We start from the raw sequence: 19598 nt of genomic DNA, 5'->3' as shown, positions 1-19598 counted from the left end.
CAATGAATATCATTTTTATGATGGTCAACCCATGTCACCCAAAAAAAATATATTTCTTTTTTTGTGGTTCGGTTTTTTACGTGGCACCAACACCGACCTTTATTAGGGTAATTGGATAGGTTCCTCAAATGAAAAAATCCAAAGTCTCTGTCGGGATTTCAACTCTCACTGGTCTGTGATTTGAAGATCTTAACGATTCGGCCACGGACGCCCTTAAAGAGAGATATCAATGAAACACAAAATATATCAGGAGAAATTGTTAAATTAGACAATTGTTTCCAGATTCATAGATAACAGAAAAAAACGAGTCTGAGTGGATTAATTTTAAAAATAACAGTTATTTCTAATAATGTTCACCTTAATATGGTACACATTCGGCAATATTGCTGCAATACATTTCAGTATAAGTGTTCTTGGAGCTGCTGTTGTAAAGAAAATGATATTAGAAAAAAATAAGAAAACTAATTATTCAAATGTTATGTTGGGAATATAAAACACAATAAATAATATGGTCGTATAGGTACAAATTTTATCCGGGATAAGCCGTTGCTCCGTTGAGCAATACATTTTACATTATTTTATTGCTTATTATTTCAAGATAATAAGATAATAGCTTATAGCTACCAGCACAATTAATTTATTCGTATGAACCAAACTAAACTAGAGTAATAATTTATACTTATATGACGGTAGCTATCAATAAGGGATACGCACTACTTGATTATCTTAAAATAATTCATTGAACATTTACAGAAGAAGTTATATAAAGTATGTAACAGTAGACAGGATCTCATGTAAGATGAGATGAGCACATGCAGCAAAATTATTTGATTTCTTTTTAAATTGACTACGTTATTATTTCTGTATATAACAAACCCATACCTTTATTTACAGATCTCTTTAAAGTAATAAAAAATCAGTAAAAGTACTTCTTGAAATATGCTTATCACAGTGAAAAGAGTTGTTGACATACATATAGAATTATGTTTTTATTTTGAAAATAAGATTAAATAATAAATTTCTTAAAGTATTTATTGAGAAAATTTCTTGATCATTTCTACGCCGCATTTTAGAGCGATCGAAAGGAATACTTGTATTGTTATAACAAACGTCGCAGGTACAACGAAGTAATAGTTTTGATAATGGATTATGGAATTTGCAGAACAACTTAATATAACTAATCTACAAAAAAAAAGATATAATCAAGCAATCTGAAGCATGCATGCTAAGCTTAAAATCCATAACGTAATATTATCAGTTTTGTTTATATACATGTATTTGAAAGTATTTGCTCCATGTTTAGTAATTTTTACATATTTAATACTTTTTAAAATACCCACGTCCCTCGTTTTTTATAGTCGTTTCAACTACGTAAATGAAACAGTTGTTGTGAGTGCAAGTTTGGTATTATGGTATGGCACAGACGTGTCACATAGAGCGTCCATGAAACTTGTTTCTCTTTTTCACGTGGCATACAATAGTAAATGAATAATTGATGCACAAAAGTTATCAACCTTGCTTAGTTGTATTAAGCCTGTTCATGGATACTACATGGATACAATATTTATAAATACATGTATGACTCTAAGCAATACAAAATATTAAGAAGGTCGCGTATTAATTATAAATATTCATGACCACTATATTAAAAACTTGGTAACTCAAAACAGACACTCCATTGCGACACTTATCATAATTATGAAACATGTTTTAAATGCATTTATAAGGATATTAAAGTCAATGAGTGATGTAAACAATATGGTAATGTTTAAGAAGTACATTGTTTCTATGATTAACTTACTATAAATCATAAAAGCCATTTACTCTAGATATTCGGTAATTATACGAGTCGTAGTTCTGGTGCATGTATTATAAGATGTTGGTATTGTACGACATTAATGCACTTGCCCCCTCATTGCTGTAAGTTCGAATCTCGCCAGAAACATTAGATTTATTCATGTAAGAAAGCTATCCGACTAGCTTACGGAACGTCGGTAATCAAAAGCACGATTGTGTCTGAAACAATGTACGGAGGAGCACCTGTGGTATTCCACAACTAAGAAAGCTGGAAAGTCACTATATGAACATAAAACATCATTTGAGCCGCGTCACGACAAAACCAACATAATGGGTTTGCGACCAGCATGGATCCAGACCAGCCTGCGCATCCGCGCAGTCTGATCAGGATCCATGCTGTTCGCTATTAATTTCTCTACTTGTTAAAGGGTCTGTAAGCGAACAGCATGGATCCTGATCAGACGGGCTGGTCTGGATCCATGCTGGTCGCAAACCCATTATGTTGGTTTTTTCGTGACGCGGCTCATTTATATATCAGAAGTAATAGTTTTAACTGTCCAGCGTTATCTTCTCAGACAATTCTACGTAAACTTTAGTTTCATGCACATCACTAACCACGCTTGGTCCAACTAAGCTTGAACAGACTCATTTGTTTTTCAATTTTGACTTGTTGCATCTTCTGCGTTCTTTCCAATTCTTATTTTACATTATATTCTGTGTACTTCGTATTAGAAACCTTTACTTGCTAACATATATTTACTTTACAAAATACATTTAACTGTTCAACTTGATATATATTTTGATCTCATTACAAAAATTTACAAAATTCCTTTTATAAAATGTTTGGCAAAACTTATACATGTAGTATGCATCATTATTATAATAATTGACATTAAAACAGCTTTTATCATATATTGTCTACATTGTAGAAAATATTCGTAACCTGCAATATGTAGGCACTATATTTAACAAAACGAATAGGATATTATTCTATAAATGAAAGTATGCATATCCGTTATATGTAACTGTTAAAGCTTCAATGATGTGGACATAGAATTATCAACATACAGTTCAATGTTTTATTGCATTTTATACAAGTGTTTAACACAATAAAAATCAGACACATATTCAGCACTTTACAAATGAATAGATCAGTTTCAATTATTTTTGTTTGATAAAATGTAGTCTATTGTCTTTTAATTCAAAATGTTACTCTACTGACGTGAACTTTTAATGCAAGTATTGAAAATTGTTGCTGCTGAGCATTTTGCTTCGCTAATGGTGACTGCTATAATTCCATTACATTGGCTGGACAATTTTTTCAATATTCAGGCTCAGATACTGTAAAAGACAATAAACGAAATGCAATGAAATTATTTCAAAAATAACTTTTATGAAACCAGTTGTAATGTAGAGTAAAAATCTAAAAACAGTTTATACTGATACAAAATAACTAAACTTTTTTATAGACAATTAATTCACAGATACCTTGAATTCTTCAAAGATCCTCATAGTCATGTGAATTAAACACAGTGTTCCTGTTTGGTGCTGAAAAAGAAACCTATCACTTTAATGTTATTCTTGTAATACACAAATGAATTTATACATAATTGGTAATTAATTATGATGGGAATATACAGGTTCCGTTTTAAATACTTGTTACTAATTATTTTTTAAACAACAACAACAACAAACTTTCAGTGCCTGAAAACATACTCTGCTTGTATGTTTAATTTAAAGACTTCTCAAAAGAGAAACAAAATGATGACATAACAATCATATATGAAAAAATGATAATTTAAAACAACATGAATTTATATTTTCATTAACATAATCAAATGAAATAAGATTTGATGCAAAGTATCATGCAAAAAAATGTTAAAGCTTAATGACATTCAAGGTATGTATTTGACGTTACGTACTTGTTATTTACATTGTATTCATAAAGTACGAGACATATGTGAGTATACTATACACAACTGTCTTCTCCTATACAGTAATGATATCATCAGTTACTATGAACCACATATTTTATACTTTTACACTGTGTAATGCTAGTTAAATTTCTTATGTATTTTATAAACGCCAAAAACATTTTTGTGTTCGTTGGCATTTATTCATATATTTTACTGACGGACGTCTTTCGTATTAATGTTTGTTTAAATTTTGACGTCATTTTAGTCCTATTTTTTACTTTTATTCATTTAGATATATAAACACTCGTTACCTTTTACGATATTTCCTGAGAATCGACGAAAGCACAAATGTAATGTTAACAAGTATAGACACAGCAAGACTTGTTCCAAGTAATTTAACAGCTGACTGTTCTGCGGAACAACTCTTAGTGTAGAAATAAAAGGGTTCTACAAGGGTAAAATAAAAAACATAATTAAAAGTTTCGGCATGTTATATATTTATACCATGATATGTGATATGTTTTCAAACATTGCTTACTTATATTAATGTTACAGTATATATAATTATTCTTATCAGCAGCAGCAGCAGCAGCAGCAGCAGCAGCAGCAGCAGCAGCAGCAGCAGCAGCAGCAGCAGCAGCAGCAGCAGCAGCAGCCCTCTTAACCATCATTATTACAATTTTACAGAGGCAACGTAATATGACATTAACGTAATACATAGCTTTAAAATTCTGAACAAGAGCGCACAATACAGTAAAGTATTATTTCTTTCTAAAAATTATTAATATTATTAAACATGTTTACGTTTGTAAATTATAGACCCCAGGGTATAAAAATAAAGAAAATTTTTGAAGGATTTTAATGTACTCAATAAAATGTCACCCGGAAAGTTGATTTGAAAAACTGATAAAATTTTTAAGGTATTTATATTCCTTTTGACCTTGTGCCCCCAATATAGATATTTTTTTCCCAATTTTAGGCAATCATCCTATGAAGTTTGAACACTGTCGCCCATGGAAATTGTGTTTGTCCAAAAAACCACAATTGTCATGCTGGTCTTGTGACTCAAACCCTTTATCTTTATGACCCAAAAAACCAATAGGTCATTATTGGAATGACGTTTCATTTTACGGAAAAATGACCTTTGACCCTTTTGATTAAAATCGAAAGTGGTTATTTACCAAATATTAAAACCATCCTATGAAGTTTTAAAAAACCCTTTAAAAACTAACTTTAAGTTTTCGCTTTTAGAAACCAAATTTTCAATGTAAAAATCATCCCTTTACCTTAGGACATAAAAAAATAGGGGGATGTGTTGGACATGGGTGTTCCGCCCCATAAAATTTTTCACTGTTATAATTTAAGTAATTTTTGCGTTTCATTTTAAGGGAATTTGTGCCTTACCTTTTGATTTTGACCATAAATCAATAAGGGGTTTTTTAAAAATATGGGCACTCATTCTATTAAGTTTGAATATAATGGACCAAATGGAACTTAAGTTATGCTCCGGAAACTTTTTTAAGTTTTTGGTAATAGTGACCGTGACATTTGACATTGTGACCCCAAAATCAATAAGGATCACTGTGGGCAAAAGAAACGTATGTTTTGCTCCAAAAAACACAATTTTCAATGTAAAGATCATTGTGACATAGACCTTAGACCTTATGACCCACAAATCAATAGGGGTCATGCAGTGGACTTGGCTGTCCAGCCTATAAGTCTTTAAGGCCGTAGGTTGACTAATACTGAAGTAATGAGCGAGAACTGAATTCAGTTTTAGGTAATTGTGACCTTGACCTATGACCTTGTGACCCAGAATTAAATAGGGGTCTTCTTCCCAGTTTGAATATTGTGGACCAGCAGGAACTTAAGTTATGCTTCGGAATCTGTTTTCAGATTTATGGTGATATTGACCTTGACCTTTGACCTTGTGACCACTAAATCAATAGGGGTATTCTACTCTATATGGACAATCATTCCATCAATTTTGAATATTGTAGATCAAATGGAACTTAACTAATGCTATTGAAACTAGTGACCTTGACCTTTGACATTATGACCCCGAAATCAATAGGGGTCTTCTACCTAAAATGGACAATCATTCTATGAAGGTTGAACACTTTGGGCAAAAAAGAACTTTAGTAATGCTCCAGAAACCACTATTTTCAATATAATGATCATTGTGATCTTGACCTTTGACCTTATGACCCTAAAATAAATAGGGGCCATGTAATGGACTTGGCTGTTCAGCCTATAAAATTTTACAGTGAAAGGTGGATTAATACTTAAGTATTTGAGCGGAAACTGTTTTCAGTTTTAAGGTAAAAGTGACCTAAGTTTGTAAAGCTCCGGGAGCCAAATTGCTAACGGACGGACGGATGGACGTACAGACGCAAGAGGTATAACATAATATGCCCGAAATTGTTTCGGGCATATAAAAAGGGATTAGCCCTTGAACGCACTGAAAACGATAAGGTTACACTTGCCAGAAAAACATTGATTGCACTTCTGTCCTTCAAAGTTATCAAGACATCCAAATGAGCATTTCCCATTACTTTTTTCGCATTGCTGATTTTTACAGCCAGCAGAACAAGATATGTTACAGTATACTCCATACCAGCCTGTTGAACAATCGTCACATTTATCACCTACGAACATAGCTGTAGTACAACCGTCTGTGCAATCTCCGGAATTCTTTTCACAAACACTACCTTTACACCATGCAGGACATTGTTGATCGCACATGCTTCCATATTTTCCGGTTGTGCATTTATCACATAATTCCCCAGCAAAGTTTGGAAAACAGTCACAATTGCCAGTTAATATATCGCAAGTGTTTGACATGCAACCAGCTGAACACCTGTTCCTACAGTTTGATCCATAAAAACCAGTTTTACAAGCCAAACAACTGTCAAAGGATAAACATTGTATACAGTTATCCCGGCATTTGTATGTACAGTCGTTCAACAAAGAAAGGTTAGTGTTGTCGTTCGGATAACCTATATAATAACCATCCTTACACGATTTACAAACAGTATTCGAAAAACACGTGACACACTTGCCTGGACATAAACTATTGCATAAATTACTGTTATTGTAATATCCGTCCTTACATGATGCACACTGACCATTATCACAATTACAATTTTCAGGACAGTAATGATTACGACAATCATTTTGACCAACGGCGTTATAATATCCCTCCTTGCATGATGTACACGTAGTTCCTGACTTGCATGTTTTACATCCGGGTAAACACTTTGATGTGCAGTCTGCAGCAGAGCCGGGATAATAGCCATCATAACACGCAGTACATGAATCTACATGATCAGGGCATTGTGTACAGTTGTGTGTACATAGTTCAGAGCAGCGTGCACCTCTATGACCATCTATGCAGCCTAGAGTACATTCGTTTGGATACCATTGCCCTTGTTTACATTTTCCTTCTCTACAGCATGCACAATCATCTAAACATTGTTTATCAACCTCTGTAATAAAGTCTTGCTTACTTTAAATACTATCATATGCCAATATGAAATGAAAAGGAATAAGATTATCATTAAAATTTGAATTGCTGAAAAGTTTATGTTGTATTTATAAGATGGTGTGATAATGTCTCATGTAAGCAATATTTTAGATGGAAATGCTAAACAAAATACGTGTTCTTGCTATACCGTTTCGCTATATGCTAGTGTATGCAAAAACGAAACCAAGTGGAGTGTTTACATTTATCATTCGGGCATGTCTACTTATTTTCGATCATGTTTATAGTATGTCTGTCTCTACATGCAATGGATCCAAACAGGTACATCAACGTTGTAACAACGTTGAATTATGGTCAGATTTTAACGTTGAAATAACGTTGGATTTATATTCGGATATGAAAGTTTAAACAGCGTTGAAATTTCTACTTTGACACAACGTTGCAGAAATTTCAACGTCATTTCAAAGTTGAAAAACTACCATACTTTAATTCTAAGATATAAAGCAAGTCACAGAGTTTAACAAAAAAATAAAGACAAATTAAATACTTTGATATTTTATTTCAAAAATGCAGTTCAAGTGCAGCATAAATTCGAACGATTTTAGAAGTCCTTTTACTTCAACAATAAAAGCTACAATCTGTTCTCCTAGATCTTTCAGTGTATGTCTTAAATGTTTCATGATGGTGTTTGAATACTTCTTTGCCTGTCTCTTAATTACTAAAATAAGAAGTAAATATTTAAAAGTGACATGGTCAGTCTAAATTTATAAATATAATTAAACAACTTAGAGATATGTTTTATCTTTAAATGCTTATCTGTAAGATTTACATAATAAAACAGCATGGAAATTGAGATAAAGCTGGAGTTTCATTTTGACAGTACATATTGTATATAAAACAACAAATATTTTTTAAAAAGAAGCTATTTGAAAGTCTCATCTATGTTTGCTATGAAAGTCCGCTTCCCATCAGTTACTTGCAACATTTTTCCAAGAAATAATCATTCTATTCTCTAGCAGCATCCTGAACACAACATATATAAAAAATTTATATTAATAATCATGAAAATAAAATCTATCATTAAAGGGAGACACAGGCAAAAATTTCATTTCTTAGTTTTGATTTTTTTTCATCCCTAATTCTGTAAATGCCCTCAAAATGAATATATTAGACAGTCAAAGGAACAAAACTTTCCTCCATATAAAGAATAAAATGGTGGTTTCCTAACCTGACCCGCGTGGGTTAGGTTAGAGCGCTAGGACTTCACAATAGTTGTTACAGTGAACTCTGGAAACGTTAAAATGTCAAATGAATGATTTTGACTTGTTTCAATCATACAATATCCACAATATCTGTTAATGTAATCAAGGATTTGTTCAAGTCACCTGACTTGTTTTAAAACTATTCGGTGATTCTATGGGCGTCTAGATTTTGTTCAACATATATAGATATATTTATGTGTCAAATCCAAAATATATAGAATTTAAAGAGAAATTCGTGCTGAAACTTTTAGAAATGTCATTTTAGCGCGAGTTAAGTACAAAAGATCATTTTGCTATTTTTGTCATTATTTTGCCTGAATATCCCTTTAAGACTAGATAAATATCCAGTAGTTGAAATATTTATACTTTATAAATAAATCGCTGTAATTAAATGTATTGAATATAAGAATTTCAATTTAACAAATCTGACGGTCTTCTCCTTGTTGAATGTATGGTATAAAGCTGTAGTACGCTCGATTTCAGCCAGGACCAGGATCTAGAATATAAAAAAAGACTTATTATTCCCTATTAATTCACGACAATTACATTTAAAAGTTTAACATTGAACTTTGTTATTTAACTTCAACCAATCAATTTGAATCAATACTTTTTTTGATTATGCAATGGATATAACGTATTTTTTTCAAACTCATTACCACTGTATTATACTTACACAGCTAGATAGACGAATCGTCTTAGGAACCGAACAGCACTTTGAAAATTACAATTTTTATTGATTAAATTTTAATTGTTACATAGCACCAAAAACAAGGTTAATAATATGAAAAATAAATCTTAAAAAGGCAAGTCTTGTTAACTCATGTAGTTCCCGGAACATCAATAACTTCGCGTAAGCGTAGGCCTACTAAACCGAAATCATTAAATTAGGTCGCAAAAACGTTCAAATCAACTTTATCTTGTGTTTTCATCTATCATTTCTTTCATAAAGTAAATCAGAATAGAATTTTAAGAATTTCCTTTCAATTGTATATTGGAAAATAATTTAATAAACTAAAGTAAAACATTACGGTAATACCTGCGAAATCCAAATGAATTGTCGACTTCTGTTTCTGTCAAAATTCCAAACAGCGCCACCATTTGCAAAAACAATAATAGTAGACAACAAAGTATCGGCAACACTTACTTCCCCCGATCAGCGTTATTTTTTATAAACGGGGTTTTGGCAAGTTTCAATTAATCAATATAATTAATAATGAACTAGTAAATAAATATAAAAAAGAAATTAATACACAAAATAAGTAATATATAGAGGATATTTGTTTGTTTTGCATGTAAGACTGAAATATAATTTCACTGAGTGAACACCAGATGTCATATTTTCACGAGTGGCGTAGCCACGAGTGAAAATATAATAGCTGGTGTTCACGAATGAAATATATTTCAATCTTATATGTAAAACAAATAAATTTTCTTTTTATTTCATGCTTTTTAAGTGATTTTAAGTGTTTTTTACTGATTTTGCCGCGTAACGTCGCGCATTCTCCTTTGTGACGTCATCACATCATGACGTCACATCATTAATTTTGAAATATAGTTCTGTTAAATTTTGTTTAATTTTATTACATTTTTAACATGATGTATGGTGACATTGACTTTCTTTTCCTAAAGAAGCAAAATTTACGCATGACAGCATTTATTTCTGCCTGTTATTCCATTTCATTATGATTTTCTATTCATCCGCATTTAGATATAGTCCGGCTACAGTGAAAATTATATTTTATAAATTTCACTAGTGGTTTATCAGAATATAATTATCTGATATATTACAATAAAACACTGGAAAGCATGAAATAAAAAAGTTTTGATAATAATTAAACTGAAAATAAAACTTCAGCCATTAACGTTGAATATATATTTGAAATAGATCTGTATGGTCTTTCATAGTTGAATATTGGTTGAACAACGTCAACGTAGAGTGCCTGCTGGGATGTTTATGAAATAGTTTGTTCAATTACCATGTTATCAATTTCATTTTTATACTCCTGAAAGAATTCCGGCGTATATTGTAATGCACCTGGTTGTCCGCCCGTCTGTCCGTCTATTCGTCTGTTAGCAGGTTTTTTGTCCGGTCAGTATTTTTTTAAGGTGAAGGTCACACTTACGAGTAGTCATTCTTGTTCAATATCCTAATTGTGTGTCCGCTCTGTATATTTGAACCGAGAGAAAGAAATGCAACTATTTTTGCAGAGACGGTATTGAGACGGTATGCAGTCGACAAGTTTGGATGTCCTACATTCAAAGTTGGCCCCGCTCTGGGATTCGTTGATTTATATAGATTTATAAAGGAGCTTTCGTATCATGTCTGTATCTTTTGAACCAGTGAAAATGAATCGAAATTACTTGGCAGAAAAATTTACAATAATGAGACTATGTGGAGAGCGCAGGTTTGACCTATCTGAGGTCAAAGTCACACTTAGTCATTTTGTATCAATATCAAAATTTTGTGTCCGCTCTGTGTGTTTTGAACCGATGGAAAGAAATTGGACCTTTTTGGCAGAAAATGTACTAATATTTAGATTGTGTGCATAACAACAGTTCGGACCTCCTAAGATCAAAATTGGCACTGATCCGGTGATAAATTTATATAAAACTTATATAGGAGTTTTCATGACCGGCCTGTATCTTTTCAACCGATTAAAAGAGATTGAAACTACTTTACAGAAATGTTCACCACAATGAATCGATGTGCAGAGCTTCGGTTTGTCATGTCAATATCTAGATCACACTAAGTCATTTTGTATCAATTTCAAAATTCTGTGTCCGCTCTGTTTCTTTTAAACTGATGTATGAAATTAAATCTATTTCGCAGAAATATTTATATAAATGTGATGATGTGTAGAGTGCAGTTTTGGACTATATTGGGTCAAGGGCACATTGAAAAATCATTCAAAATCCTTACATAAGTATATATATTACGAAGGGAAATAATAATGTATGAATTTATTAACATGTTTCCTCCCAATATGTATGCACTTACCTCCCTTTTTCTAAAATATATTTTTTTTAAACTTAGAAATTTTCCTCTTAAGATTTATCAGATATTTATGTTATCAATTGAAAATGATGTTACTTTAGTAATAGTTGTTCAATGAATAACAAAACAGTTGTAAACGTGGCTTATAAAATGTCAATTAGCACCTTTTTGCCATATTGTGGACAGTCTCTCTAATTGAAAGACTGGAATGGGTTGAAGGACTGAATCATGTAAAGTTGCTGTACCTATCATATTATACATTAAAACAAAATACAGTTCTTAGTTATTTGGCATGTATCCTTACATAGAAGAAACCTGCAATTGTCCCAAAGATCATTTCACAGACATCAAAAAATGGCTGCGCCAGTTGGTTGGTTGGGAATGGAACAGTTTACATGTACACAGATTTATGTACCATACATATTTAAAAAGTATTTTCTTCCAATACTAAATATGCAGAGCAACGATTTTGAGCATGTATCATCACTTTGTTAAAGTAGACCTATCACTTTTGTGATGAATGTTTGTGTAAGTTTTGATGTTATAAATGTAAAGAGAGTTAATGAAAAGCATAGCATTTTGATTTTTATTTTTAGGTATACTATTTTTTACTTTTGATTTTCTGAAATAGAATTATTTATATGCTTCAATCTTTGAATTTTATCATTCAACATTATTGTTGTTTTCATTCAGTATATATTCTCCGTGACAATCGAATGGAGATAAATAATCACAAATATGTGCTTCAAAATTAGCTTTTTAGGGGCATGACTGGTGACATGTCTGGGGTCTGAACTCCACAGCGAAAGCTGCGGCACATACATGTATAAATTGTAACTTAGTATTTATGTCACAAGAGCATAGCTCTTTGGCATCTATCAATGTGGATATTAATAATGATAATTGACGTAAAACATGTTTTAAATGGGTATCCTTTCTGTCTAAAATGTTTTTGATTACTTTAAATTTTATTTACTCAATGACAAAAAAACCCTCAAAATGTCACGGCTATGTGGTGCTCTTGATATATTTGTCGTAAAATATCAATCTTTAGAATGGTTATTTTTTTTAACACAAACTGATATTGAACGTTCTAATACAAATGTACCTGACTTAGGTATGACATCAACACTACTTACTCTTGATAATCTTTTCGAATATTCATTCGAAACAGAAAATATTCTCATATCTCTAAAAGTAAACAAAGCATCTGGACCAGATGCTTTCTGTAACTGAATTATGCATGAATCTTCACATGAACTGTTTGTACCTTTAACCGATCTTTTTAACGCTTCTTTATATCCTGTTGCAAAGTTCCATCTTTTTGAAAGAAATCCCATGTTACAGATATTTTTTAAAAGAAGAACACCCAAAGACTAATTTCATTGTTTAGCACTATAGAACAGGTTTCTAGCGTCACATTTTTTAGGCATCTTGAAATCAAATAGAACTCTTAACCCAGTGCAGTCAGGCTGTAGGGGTTTCAACTGGAAATAAAATTTGTATATATCTATGATAGTCTTTGCAAACTACTTCTTAATGGCCTTGAAGCTAGAGTTATATATCTTAACAGGCATTTGATAAGGTCAGGTATAAAGACATTCTTTGTAAACTAAAGTATTAAGGTATATCTAACAAATGTCGGATCGTTTTTGAGATTATTTAAAATCTAGACGTCAGCGGGTTCTTTGGACAGATGCAAAAACTTCCTGGGTGCTCTTGAGGCAGGTGTCCATCATAGCACGATTCTTTGTATATTTATATTAATATTTGCATATTAATGACATTTTTCAAAATCTTCAATCTAATGCTAACATTTTTGCTGATGATAGAAGTCTCTATCTTGTCTTTGAAATCCCATAAATTACATCTAAACAAGTACAATCAGATATAAAAAAAATAACTGCTTGGGCAGACAAATGATTTGTATTTATTCATCAAAACAGCAGGTGTCAAGTGCTTTGCGTCAGCTTAAAGCGGAACGCCTCAATATTCATGCTCATTTTCATGAAAATTTGAAAATTGATTTGAATGTATAATATTGTGAAATAACCAAAAGGAAGCAATTTACACATAATCAATTGCACTTACAACCCACGTAAATTACCTAATGTGGTCAAGATATGCATAAATAGCCCTTACTACGTTAGTAACGCAGTAGAAATATAGTTGTAAATACTGAAAAAACAGTCATAAATCGCATATAACATGTAAAATATTACTTGAATCTTGAATCATTTTGCTTTTCTAAAGTCTTAGTACATATTTCTCAAGTTTGGTTTTATTGAAATATTTTTACTCATCTGGAGGCATGCAGCTTTAAAATGTTGACCCGTACTGTTATATTTTCTGGTCCTTCGGAATTAATGACCCCAGCACTTGTAAGTGCTGAGAACTGAGTATCGCTCAAGCCAGTGCAAGGAGGCGTGAGGGATGTTGCACTTTTTCATAATCCCTTATGTATAGGCCCAATCAAACCGATTAAATATTGCTGTTTATATTGCTTCCAAGGGTTCACTCTATTACAGATATTTATACATCACAACATTATGTGTCATCTGCTGTGTATATCCTATAAAAAGTTGCCCCATACTACATCAGTGTTGTTATATTATTCTGGTCATCGTGATAATTGAGTTCAGCATTTTAAAGTGTTGCGAATTGAGAACCGCTCAAGTTTATATCAAGGCTGTTTCAAGATGTTTATTGTCAATTTTAATCCATCTTTGTCATAATCATGTATCATCTCCAGAAAAAGAAAAAGTTATCACCAACCACTCCAAATGCTTAACCAAAATATACCAGAAGTAATTGACCATAAACACTTTTTATATAACAATTTCATATGACACTAACATATAAATTATATCAGAGAAAAAGCATAAACAGGTAAATGTATTTAGAAAAATAAAATCTGTATTAGATCGTAAATCATTAAAAATAATTGTAATTTATACGTCGTTTATAAGACCAATATCTAATATGCCGACGTCGTATAGAGAAAAGCACTTGAATATGAACTTGATCTTTTAGACAAAATACAAAACAAATGTATTGGAATACAATTGGGTGCAACAAGGCTCATTTGAAAATGAAATCAGTTGGGAAACATTAGGGCAGAGATGTCTTAACCATTGATTTTATTTTACAAAATTAAATACGACGAAGTCCCTGGCTTTGCCTATACCAGATCCCAAACACACACGCTTTTACTAAAGAAATTCTCATGACTTAAGCGGTATATAAGCATGAACTATATTATATTCAAATTCTTTTTTCCCAAATGCCATACTTGGGTGGAGGAATCTACCCCTTAACATTCGAAATTTGCCAACACTTTCAATGTTCAAAACTTATCTACAATGTAAACAGAAATTTACGAAAAAATACTTCTATTATGATGATAGGAAACTTCAAATATTACATGCAAAATAACGCACAAAATGCAGGTCTTTAAACTAAAAAAAACCTTTTTTCATAAAAATATACATCCTAAACACTTTTATGAGTAAATGCAAGCGGAAACTAATTTGTTTTATTTCTTGAATGCCCAAATTTTAACACACACAGACAAAAGTTATTTCAAAAGGTTAACAATTTCAACATTACCCTTAATACTCTGATGTATGTATCTGAATGTATCTGTGAGACTTTCTTTCTCTCCTCTAAATTAGACCAGTTTGCTTTTTAGTAACGTTTTTGTTAGTAACAACACCACATTAATCTGTACGTACTTTTCAGTCATTTTTGATGCTGTATTGTTTCTTACTTGTTAAAGGGACTTCACTGTTTTTGACTTGACGGGACTGGATATAATTTTTCGAGATTTATGTTCATTTCTATAAAAATTAAGGCAAATAAGTTGTGTGCAAATTTTCATGTCATTCGCTCACTTAATTTGTTTTCAGAATAATTATTCTAATGTGATAAATAACACTAAATTGAAAAGCGTTTCACTCAAATCTGGCAAAGAATATTTTTACAGCTTTAATTTTTCATAATATTTATGTTACCTATTTGTTATACTTTTTGATATAGTTAAAATCTCGACACATTTTAGAAATACAGTAAAACGGAGAAGAATTTTATAGGATTTAGTCTTTCGTTCTAATCCTTTTCTGTAATACGAGAGTGTTCGATTTGTATTGTACATGTATATATGTTAATGTGTATATTCCGGGAAAAGATAATATGTTTTAAATAAAATATCAACAATTTTTATTAAAATTATCATTAAATCTCACATATGTAAACAAGGTGTTATATGACACACATGCTACTGCCTTCTGTTTCGCATAACTAGCATAGAGAGGTACGTATATATTATCTGTAAAGAAGGTTACGTATTTCTTTATTGTCTACCTTTACAACAGAAGTGTTATGCTATATGGTTATGCCTCTGGATTTTCACCTGTTAAAAGATTCTCCTCATGTAGATTTGTTTCCTTACTTTCAGGCGAAAAGGACTTAGTGCCACTCGAAAAGTAAGCGAAATCAAGCCGTTTGCATGTGTGTTCGACCCTGTTTGTCTCTTTGTTAATGCATTTCAAGTGTAAATTCTTATCATGAAGATGTTATATTTTGGATCTGGGGGATTTTCTTTCTTTAGGGCTTAACTTCGGCGACTTGCTTGCAAATAAGCATCTGTTTTAACCAGTTGTTACAGAAAAATAAATGTTGCATAGTTTCTCTTTAGATGATATTAAAAATCGCTGAGTAATTTCAGAACCGAGAGCTGACATATATATACCATTATCATTTTTGCATTTGGATGCTTTTATCTATTACTTTAACAATATAACTAAATCTCAGATGTCTTGTCCATGTATTATGAATATTTTCTTACAAAATAATGAAGATTAAACATATGATGGTGTTCCAGAAGTCCGTTACAAATTTTATAGACGGTTCATTTTTAACGACAATATATAATAATTCTGACATATAACCTTTAAGTATATTATTACATAACAACAATTCATTTACTAAATATTATATCTGGTTACTTAAAAGAATTCAGTATCAATGAGTTTCCGGCGCACGTCAAATATTTTGGATTTTGTTATGAATACAAATATGTACGTCCTCTTAAATTAATTCCGTATATTTCAAACATCTCATAAATTTAAATGTTTGCACAATACCGCGTTGACATCCTCTGCTGCTTTGTTAACATTATCCTAGAAAATATCAGTTAAATAACTTAAGAAATGAACGAGATACGGAAAAATGGGGAAAAAATCTCATAGAAAAACGAAAAATTAAAATGGCGACGTTTGACGAATTTGCGGTGCAGCGAACAGTTATCAGGTTTTGTGAGTATCTCGGGATGACACCTGTTAAGACAAGTGTATCGAATAGAAATTTTTAGCAACATGTCCGGAACATTTGTTTACAAAAGACATGTTCGGAATACTACAGACAGCAGCAATAAGGAAAAAAAACGAATAAAGCTAAAGCAGGTGCAACGAAATCGGAAATTTGCCTATAGCAAAAAATAAATTCATGCCCTCTAAAACATTCGTCAGAGATTAACAACCACATAATTAAAGTCTGTTACAGTAATTCACTTTAAGCTGCACCGTTGGTGTGTGAGTATTTGAGAAACGCCTTAATATACTTTTAACGCCTTCTTTGATTCAAATAGTTGCTAGATAGTTGTTATTTAATGCATAATTGTGTTTTATGTTAATATTTTGCTATATGAAATATGTAAAAATGATTCCATTTTACGTGTATAACATAATAAAACATCAAACTCTACCTATTTCATTTAGCTTATAAACAATATTGTCAAACAATATTGGGACAACCCACGTATCATACGTCTAGCACCTTTGTGCATAACAGTAACTTAAACTGTCGATAAAGTTTTTGTTTATACATACATGCACAATGTATACCAAAACTTTAACTGCAAATTCTTTCAAGCAAAACACTTACCTCCTGTCGTGTTGTAAACAAGTTGAAACATACATATTGTATATATAATCTGTAAAGAAATTACGTTTTTCATTATTGATAACCTTTATAACAGAAGCGTGTTGGTATTTTGTTATATCCTGGGGTATTCACCTTGTACATTTAACATTTTAACAAGATATAATAGTGAAATAAATATGTTATAATCAATTAGGATTTTCACTTAATATTTGTTTGCATCTATAAAACTCAGTTTACTAGGTTTACATTGATAATTAAACTATTATTGTGACCGCTTAACTTTCGGTCTATTCCTAAGCTTCAGCGAACAAGTTATACATTGAAGCTGAAATAAAATATCAATCACAATTGTTAATACATGTATATAGAGGATATTCAAGTTTTTTCTATAAATACATGATTTATTTTCATCGAGTGGCATGAAAATAAATATTTCATGAGTGGCGGTAGCCACGAGTGAAATATGGTAATTTTCATGCCACAAGATGAAAATAAATCATGTATTTATAGAAAAAACTTGAATTTTCTGTTTATTATATATATTTTTCTCTTTTTTGCTATAAAATTTGAAAGACTTTCCCTTAAATTTTGTGTAATGGCAGAATTTAAATGAAAGTAGTTCGGCAAGACACCAGTGAAAATACGGAAAATATGTTTCACTGTAGTGAAAAATAAATTTTTACAGTGAAAATACGGAAAATGAAAATACGCATTTTATTTCATCAATATTTCTCAATATTTCATTTATAAGTATATAATAAATATTTATATCAAATTCCTTCAACATAAGCTTATTACTTAACTCATCAAATACTGCCTTAAATATATATACATGTATATATGATTATAACTATTGTAAATTATATTCTACTAACCAATTTTATGTTCCTCATTGTTTCTTTATATATTTCCATTAATCCTTCAAAACGGAAGTAAATAAAGCATCTCAATTACGATCTTTAACAATTCAAAATAGTGTGACGAAAGAGACTAGTTTAAAAGGTATAAAAAAGGATAAAATACAAAGAAAACGGTAATAAGATACACACAAGTTTATAGAGGTATAGGTTTGGCTTAGAGAAAAAAGTTTATAATAAATTTGTTTTATAAAATGTTTCGGGACGATTATTCATAGAATTAACAATCCCAGAGAATTGTTTAAAACATTTTCTACTTATTGACAGGAAATTTTTAAGAATATGTGTATACGTTGGTCAATAAGAGAAAATAATCATGATGGTAACAGTTTTGCAGTTTAGAGACATTCCCTCATCTGAATTACTGAAAATGTAGTTGAAAGTTTAGTTCAATAAGTTTTGTTATCAGATATTCATACACACACACACACACACGCGCACGCACGCACGCACACACACGCACGCACACACAAACACACGCACAAACGCACCAACGCACCAAAGCACACACACACACGAACACACACAGACACACGCAAACACACACACAAGTATGCACACATATACGCAGCAGATGTTGCGGTATCATAAAGATAAAAAATGGGTCGAATTGCATTTGTTTACCAAATATCATGAGACTGTGATGTTACGAAAAATATTTTACAATTGACCATCAATGTCAGAAATTTAAGTCGGCTAACCGGCTAACAGGAAGAAGACCTTAAATCGGATCTCACAATATGGGACCACGTCTTAATGCTGTATACCAAACATCAAGAGGCTGTAATGAAGTGTAGCTGAGAAACCTGTTACGATATTTCCTACTATTAATCAATAATGGATAGGCGACCGTGCTATTATCGAATCCAACAGTATGGGACCACGTGTTAATGCTATATACTAAATATTAAGAGCATTTGATAAGTAGTTGCTGATAAAACTGTTACGAAAGTTTCCTACAAATGACAAGTTTAATTAAGTCGGTAAACAGGAAGTGGATGAGCGAAATCAAATCCAAGGGTAATGGACCATTGTTAAGGCCTTATGGAAAATATAAAGTTCTCAAACTGTATGCCAAATATCAAGAGACTGTGATAAGTAAATGTTGAGAAACCTATTACGAAAATTTCCTACGATTGACCATTAATGTCGAAAATTAAAATAAGTCAGTAAAAAGGATGTGGATGAGCAACAGATCTGAAACGAATCCCACGGTATGGGACCACGTGCTTATGCCCTATGACACATATCAGGAGGCTGTGATGAGTAGTTGCTGAGAAAACT

At 31.6% G+C, this 19598-nt stretch overlaps 1 protein-coding gene and 1 long non-coding RNA gene across 2 annotated transcripts; both read right to left on the bottom strand.

Annotated features, from left to right (window-relative positions):
• Positions 1–2867: 2867 nt before the first annotated feature.
• LOC132721872 (uncharacterized) lies at positions 2868–4161 on the bottom strand. Its single transcript, XR_009624533.1, has 3 exons — positions 4025–4161; positions 3286–3345; positions 2868–3138 (listed from the first exon to the last, which is right to left on the bottom strand). It is a non-coding gene; the product is annotated as an uncharacterized LOC132721872 (long non-coding RNA).
• A 1780-nt stretch (positions 4162–5941) lies between these two features.
• On the bottom strand, positions 5942–18386 carry LOC132721871 (laminin subunit alpha-like). Its single transcript, XM_060706249.1, has 3 exons — positions 18273–18386; positions 17398–17446; positions 5942–7201 (listed from the first exon to the last, which is right to left on the bottom strand). The coding sequence occupies exons 1-3, from the start codon at positions 18309–18311 to the stop codon at positions 6159–6161; spliced, it is 1131 nt and encodes a 376-aa protein (XP_060562232.1). The 5' UTR covers positions 18312–18386; the 3' UTR covers positions 5942–6158.
• Between the last annotated feature and the right edge of the window lie 1212 nt (positions 18387–19598).

The sequence above is a fragment of the Ruditapes philippinarum genome, unplaced genomic scaffold, assembly GCF_026571515.1.
Source record: "Ruditapes philippinarum isolate M1 unplaced genomic scaffold, ASM2657151v2 ctg12191_1_1_1_1, whole genome shotgun sequence".
In the NCBI taxonomy this organism is placed as follows: Eukaryota; Metazoa; Mollusca; class Bivalvia; order Venerida; family Veneridae; genus Ruditapes; species Ruditapes philippinarum.
Note: the sequence above shows the minus strand (reverse complement) of the source record. Positions and strands in the feature narration are given on the sequence as shown.

Bases quoted from the DNA above. Each gene is read 5' to 3' on its own strand.
- LOC132721871 (XM_060706249.1), bottom strand. From the start codon at position 18,311: ATGGAAATATATAAAGAAACAATGAGGAACATAAAATTG. The intron at 17,447-18,272 runs GTTAGTAGAATA...ATTTCTTTACAG, and splicing joins CAATGAGGAACATAAAATTG to ATTATATATACAATATGTAT. The intron at 7,202-17,397 runs GTAAGTGTTTTG...ACTTTATTACAG, and splicing joins TGTTTACAACACGACAGGAG to AGGTTGATAAACAATGTTTA.